The sequence below is a fragment of the Blennius ocellaris genome (genome assembly GCF_963422515.1).
Source record: "Blennius ocellaris genome assembly, chromosome: 21".
NCBI lineage: Eukaryota > Metazoa > Chordata > Actinopteri > Blenniiformes > Blenniidae > Blennius > Blennius ocellaris.
Window position 1 is genome coordinate 19,150,255 of NC_137670.1, and position 17,623 is coordinate 19,167,877.

Below are 17,623 nucleotides of genomic sequence, written 5' to 3' on the forward strand. Positions count from 1 at the left end.
ACTACCTCGAACTAGACGCCTGCCGCCATCTAGTGTCCGTTCGAGGTCATTACACCCACACACACTGACCCTCCAACGCCTGCCGCCACCTGGTGGACGTTCGTGGTCATTACATCCCACTCAGGCTTCCACACATTCACTCACACACACTCACTCATACACACTCTCTCTTTCTCACACACACACACACCCTCTTTCGTTGTACATAGTGTTTGCTGTTTAATAGATTAGATCTTCGTGTTTGATTGTTTATTACTTAATTGTGTTGTTTTAATAAATAATTTATGAATTATTTTTGAATAAATACTTTTTGTTAATAAACGCATTTTAACTGAATTGATCGATTCTTGGTTATCATTGTGTATTTATTGTTGACAATTCACTGGTTTGTAACAGTCTGTGCTCGAATCTCACACCTTCCTTGTTATTTAATATTGTTATATTTACACAGAAATATTAACTTTACTTAAATAACCCTTTTTGACAAACGAGACTGAAATTTGGTATTAGCTATTTCCAGCTTAGCTGGTGGTGCCCCGATTTAATTATTATTTGATAAATAACCAATTTATGCAAATTAATAATTTTTATTAATAAATTATTTTTGATAATTTATTAACTTTTGAGTAATTACTCAATTACTCTAGGAGTTGCTGATGAGTAACTAACCGTTTACTTCATTAGTAATTCCAATTTTTCCTAAATTACTTTCAGTAATCTATTACTTTCAGTAATCCATTACTTACAGTAATTATTTATGCTAATTACCAACCATAAATCCCAACATAATGGTGCCGCCCGTGTGAGGCTGTTTTAAAACCAGTATTGTCACAATATCTGCATAATTTATCCAGAATTGTCTGTTTAGTTTTACAACCGATAACTTTGTTTTTCTCAGAACTTAGTTTTTCGAAGAACACGTTACAGCACTGCTAAGCAAAGTCAACTGTGTTTGTGAAGTGGTAAAGCCTTCTTTTGTCTTGCATTTTCATGCATTCTTTTATTTCTGGCATAGAGATAAATGTACACTAACCCGCTATTGCTCACCCAAGGTGCTAACACCACCCTGTTAACTTGAGAGAGGTTACAGTTAGAGCAATTAGCAACCCACAGAGTTGTAAGCCACAGGTGTAACCATCACCTGTGCATTAACAACATTTTGGCACTTTTCAAAACACAGCTTTCGCGTGACTCCTACCATGAGTAGTCAGAGACACTGCGGGCTCGGAGCAGAGACTCCTCGGGAGCCACATGACCCAGCCCTGCAGACTGTGGTCGCTGGGCTCCTATGCCTCTCCACACAGGAGAGAAGAAACCTCAACAGCTACAGCTTAGAGACCTGTGAAGCAGAGATCAGGCAGCTGTTAAGCTATGTGAGGAACCCGGTTGGTCAGGTAGAGCTCACCATTCCGGATGTGTTAGGCCACATTGCACTGCTCTACCAGCGCAAGGCCGAGCTGCAAGCTCTGGAAGCTCAAGAGCAGCTCTCCCAGCTGCAACTTTACAGTTCGCAGCTGAGGATTAACAGTGCCCAGCTGAAGCTGGAGAACTCCCGCCTGCGACAGGAGATCCAGGCCAGGGACCATCAGGCTCCTTATACGGAACCTATTGGGTTACTAACCCGAACTTCTGCGAAAGAAGTCAAAACAAACACATCATCTGAAGATTCATCAGACGATGAGTCAGGTTATGGCTCTCCGCACAATGAGCCAAACCACATTGGGGTAAAACCTGGTGCAGCTCTCAGCAGAGACGCAGCACATCTCCGCAGTCTGGAAAATGTCCAGTCAGATGGACAAATGACCCCAGTTATGCGCATTCTTGAAGCTGTCCAGTCAGGTGGACAGCCTCCTCCAGGTCTCTACAATCCTGAGGTGGTCCAGTCAGGTGGACCGCCCACCACAGGTGAGTGTAGACTTGAAGCTGTCCCGTCAGGGGGACAGACTGCATCAAGCTTCCCCGCAGCCATGGCGAGGGGGGGGCCTGACACACAGCCAGGGGGGCGTGGCACAAGACACCTGCCCAGTGTTGTGGGAGTTGACTGCATCCCACTGAACCGACACCCAGTCCCCCCAGCTTTTCACTTTAAGGACCGCAGGGTCCTGGTGTGCTCTGACACACATCCACCGGTGCTTAGCCGCACCACAATGCGCTCTCACAGCTCTTTCACTCCTTTTCAGGAGAATGAAAGGAGTTATTCTGCAGCACCTCACCGTGCTATCAGCTTTGGTCCTCCACTCACTGGAGACCCTCTTGGTCATCATGACCCTCACTCTCTCCACCGGAGAGAACCAGGGGGGTCCAGCTCAGATGACTCGGACCATTCCGGTCCCCCAAGGGAACGTGGTCTTCGGACCCGCCAGCTTGAGTCCCTTGCAGAGGACATAGAGCAGTTCAACCCAAACAACCGGGAGGTTAGTATAGAGGACTACCTCCGGGAGGTTGAACGCTGCCTCCTCGACCTGCCTCATCCTTCGTCACGTGAGAAGCTGAAGCTTCTCTGGAAGACGACGTCCAGGAGCGTCCATGTTTACATGGAATCCCTCCCACCTGCCATCAGAGACCATTACTCATCCCTCTGTCATGCACTTAGGGAAGAGTATTCTCTGTACAATGATCCTGCCTCTGCAACCTTTGGTGCACTTGCCATTACTCAGAAGGAGGCGGAGCCTCCCAGAGAGTACTATAGGCGCCTTAGGGCCGCCTACTTCCAAGGCCGCAGTGCACCGGGGTTGGATGAAGACCAGACTTTAAAGTCGCTCTTCATGAACAACCTCCACAACAGTGTGCGGTTCGATGTCGCTCTGTTCTGCAGGACCAAAAACCCCACCATGAAAGACCTCCGCAAACACGCGCAGATGGTGTGGGAGCTGCGTCACAGTTCAGGTGAAAACCATGACGGTGACGCAGGCGTCCTGAGAACGCAGGCGACCGGAAACACGAACCTGTCACCTGTAGGTCACGAGGTCCCCTCCCCCACACCTGCTGTGGATGGGGGACCCGTTAGATGTCCACAACCTCGACCACGAGGTGGACAACGGCACAGAGGTAAGAGATCAGGCAGACCGAGACCTCACCACTCCCAGCGGAGAGGTAAGTCTCACAACCAAGGCCGAGGTCAGACCCAAAACCACTGGGACGCAGACGTCCCACAGTGGATTAAAACCTGCCTTAAGGAGGTGATGCAGGACATGAACCCGCCTGGTCAGAAGGGACCCGGCTCCCCTGAGGAACCGGACTCCCGGCCCCTGACTGCATGACTAGGCCGGTCGCCTCTCCCCTCTGCATACAAAGTTTGCTTTGTCAAGAGGAGGAGGAGGAGATCCAGGAGGTCAAACAGGCCCTCAGAACCAACAGAGGAGCCCCTTTGACATTCTTGGGTGATCTTGTACGCAATGGCACTGCCAACCGCGTATATACTTCAGTGATGGTAGGGGGTGTAGACACCCTCGCCCTGCTTGATACTGGGTCAGGAATCACCCTCATGTGTTCAGCCACCTTCACGCAGGTTGCTAGAACCATGCGTGCCCTAGGAAAGCCACTTCAGGTGGAAGAGTGTAGCATAAACATCAGAAGCTTCACTCAGGACGTGTCTCCCATCACTAAACGTGTCTGGGTCGACATAACTTTCCAGGACATGTCGGTGACACATCCCATCTATGTCACTGACCTGAACACAGAGGAACTTCTTATTGGTCAGGACCTCTTAAACCGACTGGCCGTGCTGATGGACTGCAACCAATGGCGCCTTTGGTCCCAAGTCACCAGCCCGACTCCCCTTGGCCCTGAACCAGGCCACCAAGCTTTCAACAGCAGAGTCGATGCCATCCAGTCCCGAGGTCCCCTACCAATACTTGGGTCTCTCCCAAAGTTTGACCCCAGCCAATCCACTTCAAGGCTCCCTGACAGTCAGCATCCGCCGCAGGTGACGAGCCGAGACCCAGTTCAAGCACACCACTCTTTACTCTTGTCACTGAAGGACGTGAGTTCTTCTTTGGACATGAGTACTTCTTTGCACGCCCACCACACCGTGGGGGGTGCACACATGGATGGAACCTCGGTTCCGGAGGCACCTTTGGCGCGCTGGTCCGAGAGATCGGCCACCGACGCCGGCCTGCTTAAAGTTCCGAGCCACCGCTCACTTTCAGCACGGTCACTTCAGACCTTAACCAAGGTCCCTGGTTCATGTGCCTCCTCGACTCGCTGTCCAGATCCCGTGCCGGTGATCTGTGACACATCTCTTCTGGAGCTGAACAATCGTTCAGCCAACCCGCAGGTCCACAATCTGACACGCGGTCAGATTAAAGTGACCGCATTTCCACCGTTAGAGATGTCAACTGACAGTTCATTTCACAATCTTGAACTGATGGTGCATCTCACTGACAACCTGCCGTCGTCCCTCACCAGTGACGACACGCATGACACCGCTCTCCTCATTCCCACAACCAAAACCATCACCAGCGCTCACCATGTTAACCTTGAACAGGTTCTCCATGGAACAAAACCGAGCACTGAAGGTGACCTGGTTGTGCACGCTCCGATGACTCAACCAGAGAATACAGACACTTCAGGTAAACAGACCGCGTCTGTACCAGAAGAACCTTATTCAGGTTTCGAGTCAAAGACCGAGCCACACCCTGCTAAAGCTAGCGCTTTACACAGCAGAAACGAGGAGATGCATTCATTGAGGTCTTCCGCGATTATCACACGATCTTCGCGCGGGTCTCGCACGAAAGGGGGGTCACAGACCTCCACCTGGCGTGCGTCCCCACTGACCTCGAGGCACCGCCATCTTCTGTACACCAGTACATACTCTTTCTAGCTGTATACGCGGTAAAGCGGTGCTGGACCACAAAGGTGGTCCCCGCTAACCAGTAGCAGCTAGTTTCTTCCTTTGGCGTCCGCCTGGAACCGGTGCCACTTCGGCTACTTAGACCCACCATCGGTGTCTACCATCCTTCTCCACACCATGATGAGCAACATTGCTGCTCACGGCAACCCTCATCTATGTGGATGACTTCCTCATGCGTCACTGCACCTGTGAGGAACATTTAGCCGAGACACGACACGTCCTTTATCAACTTCTGGTAGCGTGAACCAAACTTGCTCTCAGCATAGTTTGGGAGGCCGCACCAAAGCTGAATTCATTGGGCTCATAGGTGGCGCTGATGGGACTGAACCCCAGCAGGGAGAGTTCACGCCAGTCAAAACCTCAGAGCCCGACTAACGTGTCATAACTTGGGAGCCTCCATCTTGACACAGCCATTCCGGCTGCTGCCCTCCTTCTGAACCAAGCGTTCAGCCACTGGAGCTTCCCATCTTTGGTCGACTCAGACAGGCACACATGCCACACCCAGTGTCATGGCTGCCCTGTACGACATTTTGGTAATGAAGGCCAACCTCCATTCACCAAACCACTCCTAGTCATTCCCTCAGGTTGACCGAGTCAACCACAGCACCACCCACATACTCCGGTATGGTAACAGCGGTGGTGCAGATGGAGACGTGAGCCTCCAACGGGTGTTGGTGACCAATCGGTCCACCATACACCACTCCACAGGTTCCACTCCCTCCCAAGAATGACTGGTAGAGAAATGACCTTACACTGCACCTTCTGGACCAGCCAGAAGAGGTCAGTGTTGTCACGGCCTGCACTGCAGAGCCACTCAATCAAGTTACTCCCTCGGAGTAAGGTCGACTCCTCCCCTAGCGAGGGAGGAGAACCTCCATTCCAGGAGCAGAACAGATTTTAATCAGTAGGGTTTAGTGCCAGCATGCTCAGCTCCCAGCAGGTGCATGTACTAACCCCTGCCACCATCAGAAATCTAACCCTGCCTCCTTAGACAACATGAGCAGTTACAAAGCTCGAGTTGAACCATTCAGGGAAATATAGTCACTGTAAACTCATATCCAGCTCTGTTAACACCACTTAGCATGCCTTAGACCAGTCAAGTATTGTTTAGGAGAAATAACCCCTGTGTATAGTCAGAAATCTCACACGAGATCGAAGGGAGATTAGCTCCTCCGTTAGCAGCTTCAGTACAGGTAGAACCACCTTACTTAGCTCCACTAACCCGGGTTGAGCAATTTGTCACGACTAACACCACCACGGTTATACAACCTTCACAGATACATCTGACAGTCTCTGCAGTGCTATTTTAACCTCTGTGAAACCACAGAGCCAAGAGTTGTGATTTCTTCAAAACTTAGCCATTATTAACCAAAATAATGTTTACAGTTTGAAGCCTCTGTAGTGAAAGTTGGGTTTTGGAAGGGAACACACACGTGCACCTCCACACACCACACTTCACTCTCACTCCTCACCGGAGCAGGTGCACCAAAACCCCAGACGGCTGGTGGCTTTTGGACACTTGCTCACTGGTGCAACCACATCCACAGTTTACAGATCAGACTCCACTCCTTGTATCCGGTACCTCCGCTTTTGTAAACTTGTCCTCGAGCTGCCTACTAACCCATCTCCCTCCTGTTCTTCAACTTTCCTGCCCTTTCCTACCTCTTTCATTTTCACTGGTGATGCACTTGTAAGAAATGAAATGTATGAATGCTTAGATAGTTAGAACAGGAATAGTAGGTCTGCCCAGACTAGCCTTGCCCTGCCCAGACTAGCCTTGCCCTGCTCGGACAATAACCTCATGTATGAACTGTTGGACAGAAATGACCTTGTGTTCCACAGGACATTGGGACATTCACAGACTCATCGACGTTTCGGCCCAGGTTTGCTCCAAAGCCTGAGATCCGCATCCCACTCTTCGGACCAAAGGGGGGATGTTGGGGGCCGCTCAACCTCATGGAAGGGGGAGGGGAGACCACGTTTTGAGAACAAAGGACCACATGCCTACAACTGAAAAAGTCTGCCATTGGTCACGTGATCACCCCCTTGGACCCCCCCTTCCAAGGTGCAATACTAGAGGCCAACGGCAGGGGGCGCACGAGAGCTCCCCCTCACCAGCTGGAAGGTCCAGGGCGGGCCCTCCGTCAGGATTGGTCCACATGACCCAGAGCCGACCGGTAACACGAAACCACAACAAGAGGTATAAAACACCCCCGCCGGGGTGATTTCTGCCTCTCCAATGTTGAAACCTGCGTAAAGACGGACGCATCCGTTTCGCACGGAGACGAAGTGCCACGTGTGCCCGCTGACCGGGCCGGAGTTCCACACCCGGCCGGACGAGCCGACAACCACCGTGGAACTACTTCTACTTTTCCCTTTTTCCTTTTTTTTCCTTCTTCACCGGAGTCCGAGTGTGCAGCTGCCAGCGCACCCTCCTCCCGCATGCAGACCTGAAGCCGCTTCTTCTCCCCCCCTCCTCAAAAGAAGCGCTTGATCATCCTGTGGACTTTTTCCTTGTCCACAGACCAGTTTTAGCTTGTTTTACCTGGGACGCCAGTGAAAACAAACTCGCAGCCGGGAAATCAACGGATTTTCACCGGCCGCCGGCAGCACGTTCACCCTCGTCAAACTGAGTAAGGCTTAGAGTCTGGGCAGGCAATGAGAATAACGTGACTGTAATATTGCTGTGTGTTTATTATTGTGTTGAAGTCAGGGACGCCGATCCCTGTTTCCAACCAATCTGTGTCTGCGCGTTGGATTTACATCCACGCGAACCTCCTCTCTCTCTCTCTCTCTCTCTCTCGCTCGCTCGCTCTCTCAACTTGCACAGACCATTCCCAGACTGTGGAGTCCAAGACAGTGTGCAGAGCTGAACATATTCTGTCCACTGCCCTTCTCCCTCCCTCCTTTTCATTTTTCCTCTCCTCCTCATAAACGATCGCGTAAAAGCAGCCGCGCGCTGCTGCACCCGCTTCTGTGACCGTGTGTAGTTCACTGTCCCTGGGATTTCTCAGCCACGAGCCCCCAGGCGCGCTCCGAGCAGGCTCACGAGCCGTGCACGAGCACAGTGACGTCACGCTGTCCAGAAAGAGTACACTAAGCGCCTCTGGTGGCCGCGTTGGTGAGTGCAATCTCTTGAAAGACCGCCACTCGGTGGACAAGTCGAGTCATTGCATTCTCCCTCCGTGCGCCGCCGCGCCCCTAGTGGTCGTTCCGGTTACTACCTCGAACTAGACGCCTGCCGCCATCTAGTGTCCGTTCGAGGTCATTACACCCACACACACTGACCCTCCAACGCCTGCCGCCACCTGGTGGACGTTCGTGGTCATTACATCCCACTCAGGCTTCCACACATTCACTCACACACACTCACTCATACACACTCTCTCTTTCTCACACACACACACACCCTCTTTCGTTGTACATAGTGTTTGCTGTTTAATAGATTAGATCTTCGTGTTTGATTGTTTATTACTTAATTGTGTTGTTTTAATAAATAATTTATGAATTATTTTTGAATAAATACTTTTTGTTAATAAACGCATTTTAACTGAATTGATCGATTCTTGGTTATCATTGTGTATTTATTGTTGACAATTCACTGGTTTGTAACAGTCTGTGCTCGAATCTCACACCTTCCTTGTTATTTAATATTGTTATATTTACACAGAAATATTAACTTTACTTAAATAACCCTTTTTGACAAACGAGACTGAAATTTGGTATTAGCTATTTCCAGCTTAGCTGGTGGTGCCCCGATTTAATTATTATTTGATAAATAACCAATTTATGCAAATTAATAATTTTTATTAATAAATTATTTTTGATAATTTATTAACTTTTGAGTAATTACTCAATTACTCTAGGAGTTGCTGATGAGTAACTAACCGTTTACTTCATTAGTAATTCCAATTTTTCCTAAATTACTTTCAGTAATCTATTACTTTCAGTAATCCATTACTTACAGTAATTATTTATGCTAATTACCAACCATAAATCCCAACAAATGTATCTTTACAATGTATCATTTCAAGTTGGAACACAAATTCCAAATATTTATTTACTGATGCACTTCATCTGATTTTTGGAAAAATTACTGTTGATCAACTGATTGACCAACCAACTGACCAGCCAGCCGCCCGACCAACTGCAAAATCTCTCAGCCAACTTACTGTCTGTAAAACCTTTGAAGGTTTCTCTAATGAGAAACAAGACCAGCGATCTACAACCTTCAGGTCTACAATCAATCTTGAGTGACTCTTCAGCCCCTCTGCAGTGACTCTTCAGCCCCTCTGCAGTGACTCTTCAGCCCCTCTGCAGTGACTCTTCAGCCCCTCTGCAGTGACTCTTCAGCCCCTCTGTAGTGACTCTCCAGCCAATTTGTTGTACAGACTGAAACTATGTAGATGCTTCGGAAGTTTAATCAGATAAGCTAAGCAAGTATAATGCTGAATAAATATAAATATAAAAAGAAAGTATAGATGGAGAGAAATCAATAAATAAGGTCTGATAAAACTGTTAAATGTCAACAAATATGAAAAGACAGCTATACACTAGTGCAAGAATGCTAGTGAGCTTTCTAAATGGTTAAAAATAATAAAAGATAAATGTAAAACTAAAATAACAAAAGCATCTGAGACATGGTCTGGATTATGAAAAGTGGCCAAATAGGGTGAAAGAGATGAAATAGTAAAAAAGCTGAGGTGGTGGAAACGGATAAAAAGGTCTCAAATGCTGGTCTATTGACATCAACAAACATCGAAGTTTCAAATGGCTTTCAAAACTTCAAAATAGTTTCCCCCATCACGCTAATAAACCACCAGCTAAAAATAAAGCAAAAATAAATCCTTTACTTCAATTTTAACAAAGCTATAGAGTACAGAGCTGTGTTCCAGCTCCAGGATAATTTAAAGCTCTCTGTGTGTATCAGTGTCTTGACTCACTGTAGTACAACTGTAGTGGTGAATGTCACAGAAATACCAGGAGAGAGATGGTCTCTAACCCTGAGCTGGATCATGCAGAAAGAGTACAGGTGAGCGAGTCACCATGGTTACAGCATAGCAACAAGCCTCAAATATCAGATTCAGCATTTGTCTCCAACTGGGTAAAGCATTTATTCTCCATTTTGATTGAAACATTTTCTGCAGTAGGTGGCTGCAGCTTTGTCGAGAGTTTCCTGGAGTCGGCGCAGGCTAAAATGTGCTGCTCAACATGTGCTGGACGGCTGTTGTTTTGCTAATCTCATGCCAGTTTTTTGTTGGATTCACTTCAAGCACACCTTCTGTACACAGGCTCTGCCCACAAACCCCTCCAATACGCGACATCACCGCTCATATACACATCCACATCCACATTCCAACATGCAGTCTTTGCTTCCAGTACACCTGCCAGGTGTTTAGGGGCTTTGTGACTCATTAAAAGCACCAAAAACACAGAAGAAGACAGAGCACATAGAAATGTAGATATAGAGTCCTGCTCTAAATTTAACTCCTAGTTAACTCTAGTTCTATAGGTCTATGGCACTGCTTCTCTGGTGCTAGTGTCAATAGTTTCTGCAGCTCGACTGGAGCTTGTAGTCCCTTATTGATTGTTGTGGTTATTGGGTGACATCACAGATTGACATGGGGGGTGAGGGGGGTGATGACATCATATTTTTTCCCACGGATGATCATCTTTGCCCTCCACACCCCAGGGTGTTGAACGGCACAGGCCGGGGTTTTAGAATTTCCCCACTCTGGGATCCATGTTCAAAGTTTTGGCGCTTCTAAAACGCCGCCTCATGTAGATAATAGCCCAAAAATGGCTCATTTATGTGGACTGGCATACTCGTGTGGATGGCCCCCAGAGTCTGGTTCTGCATGTTTCTTCCTGAATTCTTCCTTTTTACTGTCTTGTTAATGTGGGGTTATTGGAATTATCTCTGTAAAAGTGCCTTGAGATGTGTTGTATTGTTTGTCTTGTGTTGTATTTGGAGCTATACATAAAATTGAACTGAATTGAATTCCAACAGACTGGTCCCATAATGAAAGACTGGTGGTGCCACACAGCCATCTGAAATTCCTACTATGACTTAAAATAATTTAAACATCAACTTTACATTATTCTTCCTCACATATGGAACAGTTATACTTTTAAAACAAGTTGTTCTCAAATACTGACGACACATCCCTCACGTATCAAATTTAAACGTATTCTATTAAAATTACACTTTCTAGTTTAACATTAGAAATGCTGTGTTGTCCCAACTGTTCTGGAATCAGATATCAAAAACAATAAAAAAGAGAGATTTCCACGAAACAGGACCACAAGTACCTGTGCAGGTGCTGGTGGGCTCTGCGTGGGGACAGAGGGCTGTGGGAGGGGGACAGGGCAGGGGAGTGTCCCGGGGAGCTGAGCTGTCGGGTGGTGGTCTTAATGTAGGAGGGGAAGATAGGAGGGTAGGGTTTGACCACAGGGCTGGACAACGAGGAGGAGTGAGTAGACCTGAGGAGCCATTTGGCCAGGGTGGGACTGTCCTGCATGTGCAGAGGGCTAAAGCAGACGCTGTTCCTCCTGACCTGCTCCTTGGAGGGGCCGGGGCCCGAGTCGTCGGTGTGGGCACTCAGACAGTCCTCCAGGGACTCTACACTGGTGTCGGACCCCAGGCGAACTTCAAACACTGTCCCTGAGCGCTGGCCCTCAGTGGGTTTGGGACTTTTGTTGTTGCTGTGTGTGAGTGGAGGACTGAGGTCCAGGGCCCCTCCCGCCTCCTCTTCCTCCACCTCCTCCACCTGCTGGGCTTCACCTCCTGCTTCTTCACCCTCCTCCTCCCCGGGGATTTTCCCAGCACTGGTGTCAAGGAAGCTGCTGCCACTGGTTGTCATGGCGACAGGGCTGCCTGCTGCCCCCCCTGCAGTTGCCATGGAGATATCTGGGTGAGGGGGCTGCTGCTGCCGCAAAGCATTCTGGTCTTTTGTGCCTGTGGTAATACAAAGAGGGGCTTCAGTCTCCCTGAGCCTGTTCCCATTTGGCTCCAGACGCTCCACCACATCCTTCTTCCCCTCCACCTCTGTGGGGAGGGGGACGCGTCGAGACGGAGGAGGGTCTGCATGAGGACCCTGCTCCAGGAAGGACAGGGCATCAGACCCCAGCTCTAATTCTGGTGTCAGGTCAAGCACCTCAGGGGGGGTCAACTTCACCACCCCATTACTCTGCTTCCTTTTGTCCTCTCCTGCCCCCCAGCCGGATTCCGTTCCTCCTCCTCTTGATGCTCCTCCTCCTCCAGCGGTGATGCCGCCACCCCCGTGCTGCTGATGCTGCAGCTGTATCGCCAGCTGAATGTCTGCGAGCAGGTCCTCATGGTCAGCCGCTGAGTGGAAGCTGTAGATATCGGTATCCGATCCGGAGCTTCCCCCCTTGTGCCTTGCCTCCTCCACCGGAGATATTGCTGCAGTGGAGGCCTTCCTATGCACCTCCTGCTCCTCCTTTGTCTCTCGTTCAGCTTTCTTCTTCTCGGGAAAGACCACCTCTGTGTCAGACTGTCCCAGCTCGTCTCCAGACAGGTCGGGTGTTTTGCTGCCGTCCAGCTCATCATGCTGAGACACTAAAACATCCTCCTTTGAGCCCGTCACCGATGAACAGGCTTTTCCTTTCAGGTTGCCCTTTCTCTTGCGGATGGAGAAAACAGAAGACTTGGACTCAGATTTGTTTTTCTTCTTTCCTGCTCCCGTTGGTCCTCCTCCCCCTCCCACGCTGCCTCCGGCTCCTTTGGCTCCATGCTTACCGTGTTTCTTGCCCCCCTTTTTTGTCACATCCCATCCTCCCTCCCTCCATCCTTCATCCAGTGAAGGGTAGCTTCCATTACCAGACGCTGCAGCTTTCCTTTGCTTCGCCTCCTGGTTACCCATGTTGATGGCTGCCTCTCCTCTCCTCTCCTCTCCTCCCCTCTCCTCTCCTCTCAGGTCATGCCTGAGAGACCTTCTCCTTCGTCGCGAGGGAAGCTTTTAGATACTCGTGCCTGAAGGAGACAGGATGATATCCGCCTGTATTCAGTGAACACACACTCGTAGTGGAGGAGGAGCTGTTGCTGAGACTGAAACACAACGATGTTCCTTGTTTTCCGGTGACGAAGGCTGGCGTGGCAGTGATGCTGACGCTGATGCAGGAGAGACACACAGCTCCCCGGCTACTCCTCCTCTTTCTGTTTCGCCAACCACCCCCCACCCCCATCTGCTTGGAGGAGTGACGCAGACACTGTGCTCTCTCTGAGCTCTGACTGAGGGGTGAAGATACAAAATGATCCGCCAACATTACCCACAATGCAAAGTGTCAGAGGAAATCCCAAGAGATTTTTGACATCCGCCAAAAGTTAACCTGGACTCGTAAAAAAAAGAGATTAGAAATAAAAATGTTTTAGAAATTCAATAGAATCAGAAGCAATGCCAATATACATCACATGCATAGTCAAATACATCTGCTGTAACACTTTACAAATTACCAGGTGTTGCCAGGATCAATGATGAGTGAAGTATGACAGTGTAAAAACAAAATTACATTATTGCTATTGGTTGATTTAAAAAAATGAACAAAGTTAACAAATGCATTCATTTTATTTAACAAATTAAATTAATTGCACAATATTCTGTAATTAATTGTGATTAATCATTTTATATCCACTGAAGCTTGTAATGTATTCATTGTAAACCATGGAATTAATGAAGAATGTACACACAGAAGCTATATTTAAATTATATTCTCTCCAAGTTTAGCCACAGGCTGTGGCAGAGGGAGAGAGAAACACAGTGCACACACACTTATAACAGGGGAGCGAGGTAAAGAGATGAAATTTGTTTACTTGTTTCAAGTATTTTATCCAGCGTTAGCAGTTTGGTATATAGAGAACCTTCAATTTCATTATCATGGCCGTTACACAAAACACTTCCCGGGTTGAGTGAAAGTCAATAGATTAAGGAGTTGGGAGGGACATTTTGGACATACCCCATGGGTATTGTCCGCAAGGTTTTTAGCCAACTCCAATACAGATAGACCCTCCTTTTGACCCGCCCAAAAGCAGTGGGCATTACTATCTGGGTGGATAGTAATGTTGGACAGGTGTTTTATAAAGGGTTGCCAGGTTCCATTAAAGATAGAATTTGAGTTGGGGAGTGAGAATCAAATCTTTTCCAGTTTAATATTGATTAGGATGGATGGAGGGCTGGCTGGCTGCAGTGGTGGACAGTTGGATGGAGGGCTGGGCGGCTGAAGCGGTAGATGGCTGGGTGGAGGGTTGGATGGAGGGCTGGCTGGCTTCAGCAGTGGATGGCTGGATGGAGGGCTGGCTGGCTGAAGCGGTGGACGGCTGCTGGTTGTCCAACCTCAATGGAACAAAAAGACAAAAGATCAGAGTAAGGTTGTATTGTTATGCATGCTTGCATTGTTTTTTTTAATATTTAAATTGATTCACTTACTGTAAACGGATGACAATTTCTTCTCATTAAAAGATACTTTAGCGATAAAGTTTCAAATTATGAATGCATTGTTGTATTCTCAAGCTTTTATGAATCATTGATTAGTATTGACAATGGACAGAGCTTCATGTTGAAATGATAAATGATTGCAGACAGACAGACTTCCCAGTGATCTGCACCTCATAATCAGTGGTGCCCGTAATATGTTAATTAGTAACGTGTTTCTCTCATATGACCTTTTTTCAGTAATGAGTAATCTCACATGCTACTATTTCCAAACCAGTAATCACATTAAAGTTACTTTTCCAATTCACTGTGTATAACTATCATAGCCTCTAATAAGGTGAGTTTCTTATCTGCGAAGCCTCTTTATTATTAAACAGAACAGCCCCCCCCCCCCCATACTTGCCAAACGGACACACACACAGTGCATGCAGTGATCTGATTCGCCCTCTTCTCCACCCTCAGCCAATCACAGGCCAACTCACTCTAATGGTGCGTTCAGGTAACACAAAAGAATTGGAACCAACCTTTGTCATCAATAAACCTTAACATTGCAATCAGCCCCCATCCTTTTTAAATTAATCAATCAATCAATCAGTCAATGAAAGACTCTATTTGCCCAGGAGGGGGGCTAATGAAGTCACATAGAGCAGGCAATGCAAATAAATAGTGCAACAACAGACTACAACTACATCTCTGGGTAAATAAATAGCAGTAATAGTAAAAATGTGATTATAAAACAGTGAGTCTGATAGAAATACAACAAAGAATGAAGGTCAAAGGTTAAATATGTATCAGCAGGTGCAGGAGGGAGGGATCAGGGAGTTTTTGTGTTCATATGATGGGGGGGGGGGGGGGGGCAGCTGCTGAAAGTAACTAAAAAAGTAACTTGTAATCTAACTTAATTAATTTTAAAAACAACTCATCTGTGAAGTAAATAGTTACTAAGGAGTAACTAGTAATCAGTTAATCATGTTAGTTTGTTGTGAGATGGTTTTGTGTTTTGGGGGGTTTTGGACCAGTGTGTCAGGGGGAGAGGTGGTGTGCAGACGGACCCAAATGCAGACTCAAAGAGTTCCATAAAAACCAGTCCGGGTTGCAGTCCGGGGAACAAAGGGAGACACAAGGGCGACGAGAGGAGTAACAAGGAGACAAGTTGACGAGACACGCTGATGAGAAAGCAGACATAGAGACCTGACAGGACCCCCCCTCCCCCTTTCAGGGCCGGCACGTGACGGCCCAAAAGACCGGGGGGGGGGGGGGGGGGGGGGTGGCACCACGGGGGAACTGACAGGCACCACGGGGGAACTCTGAAGGCATAGGGGCCAAGGGGAAGGCCCCAGGGGCCACAGGACAACTTTGAACAGGGACTGACAAGTCAGGGAACACAGGAGACGAGAGACTGGGGGAGGACACAGGAAACGAAGGAACCAGGCCAGACAGGAACAGGCCACAGGCGAGCAGGCCGGGCTGGCGTAGACTCAAAGAGTTCCATAAAAAACAGGTTTATTGCAGTTCAGGGAATATGAGGAGACATACCAAGACATGTTGACGAGACAAACCAACAAAGACAGCTGAGGGAGAGGGTTTAAATACAAAAGTAAGGAAAGCGCAACAATAAGAGCACACAGAGGGAGAAGATCATTGGTTAATTGGAAACATGAGGTGAGACACACAGAGGCAGACACGGAGACCTGACACAGCCCTCTTTCTTCACCTCAAATTTTAGATTTTTCTTTTGTCAGCCTTTGTTTCCTGGGCTGGACTGTCTGACATGACTTGCATGTCTTTGTGGCCACAGAAATCACTTCTTTGCACTTAGTGCAGAGGGTGGTAGTTGAGCGTCGTGGCATTTTGAACTGTGAATGAAAGAAACAGCACAGTTATTACAAGTGACATGGAAATAAGAACCACACTTAAAGGAGCCATCCATCCATCCATCCATTGGCTACCGCTTTATCCGGGGCCGGGTCGCGGAGGCAGCAGTCCGAGCAGAGTTGCCCAGACTTCCCTCGCCCCAGACACTTCCTCCAGCTCCTCCGGTGGCACCCCAAGGCGTTCCCAGGCCATAGAGAGACATAGTCCCTCCAGCGTGTCCTGGGTCTGCCCCGAGGCCTCCTACCAGAAGGACATGCCCGAAACACCTCCCTCGGGAGGCGTCCGGGGGGCATCCGAAATAGATGCCCGAGCCACCTCAGCTGGCTCCTCTCGATGTGGAGGAGCAGCGGCTCTACTCCGAGCTCCTCCCTGGTGACTGAGCTCCTCCCCCTATCTCTAAGGGTGACTGAGCTCCTCCCCCTATCTCTAAGGGTGACTGAGCTCCTCCCCCTATCTCTAAGGGTGACTGAGCTCCTCCCCCTATCTCTAAGGGTGACTGAGCTCCTCCCTGGTGACTGAGCTCCTCACCCTATCTCTAAGGGTGACTGAGCTCCTCCCCCTATCTCTAAGGGTACGCCCAGCCACCCTACGGAGGAAGCTCATTTCAGCCGCTTGTATCCGAGATCTCGTTCTTTCGGTCATGACCCATAGTTCATGACCATAGGTGAGGCTAGGAACGAAGATCGACCGGTAAATCGAGAGCTTCACTTTTTGGCTCAGCTACTTAAAGGAGCCATATCACTCAAATTTTCAACACGTTCACATGGTTCCTATTGGTCCACAAACATTGTATTCAAGGTTTTTTGCCCCAAATCCAGCTTGTCCTTGATTTTGAGCCAGTTGAATATTTGATCATTGAACATCATTCAGAATCTGCTGGGTTTCAGGTAGTGACGGCCAAATGAAGCTTCATGAACCATTTTCTTTATTTTCTAACACCACAAGATGACGTTCTTGGTTTGAATTGAATTGAATTGAATCATTTATTGTCGTTGTACAGGTACAGGTACACTCATCCAGGAGACTTGAAGACAAAACACAGCCTTGGCAGCTGTGTGTCTGGGAGCCAAATGTTGATTATCTTTGTTTTCGTTCAGGCGCTTCAGCTTTATCCGTCGACCTTGAGTGTCTCTGGTCTCCACTGCTGCTCCAATTGTGGCAAGAATTTTAGCTTCCCAACTGAGTTCGAAAATCCTCCAAGATCGATCCAATTTCACGTAAACGTTCAAGAATCGTGACCTGCACGCTCCTGAGTTCGTTTATCATCTGAGTCTGAGCGTTCAAAGCTCGGCACAGTCCTTCAGTGACGATAGGCAGCCTTCCCAATGCGGCTGCCCGTGTCTTCTCAACTTTGCGATAGATCAGAAAGCCGCCAGCTCCAATCAGCAGCATACCTGCTATCATTAATAACAATATGTAGAGGTCCTCCACATCCTCCATGGAA

General features: G+C 48.3%; 1 protein-coding gene across 1 annotated transcript in view; it reads right to left on the reverse strand.

Annotated features, from left to right (window-relative positions):
* The window catches only part of fmn2b (formin 2b), a gene marked incomplete at both ends in the record, with an annotated part of 57,630 nt that extends 44,892 nt beyond the window's left edge, over window positions 1–12,738 (reverse strand). Inside the window, 2 exons of the mRNA XM_080517505.1 lie at window positions 11,165–11,603; window positions 11,652–12,738. Of these exons, the coding sequence (XP_080373631.1) occupies window positions 11,165–11,603; window positions 11,652–12,738 (1,526 nt within the window). The remainder of the gene's footprint in view (window positions 1–11,164; window positions 11,604–11,651) is intronic.
* Between the last annotated feature and the right edge of the window lie 4,885 nt (window positions 12,739–17,623).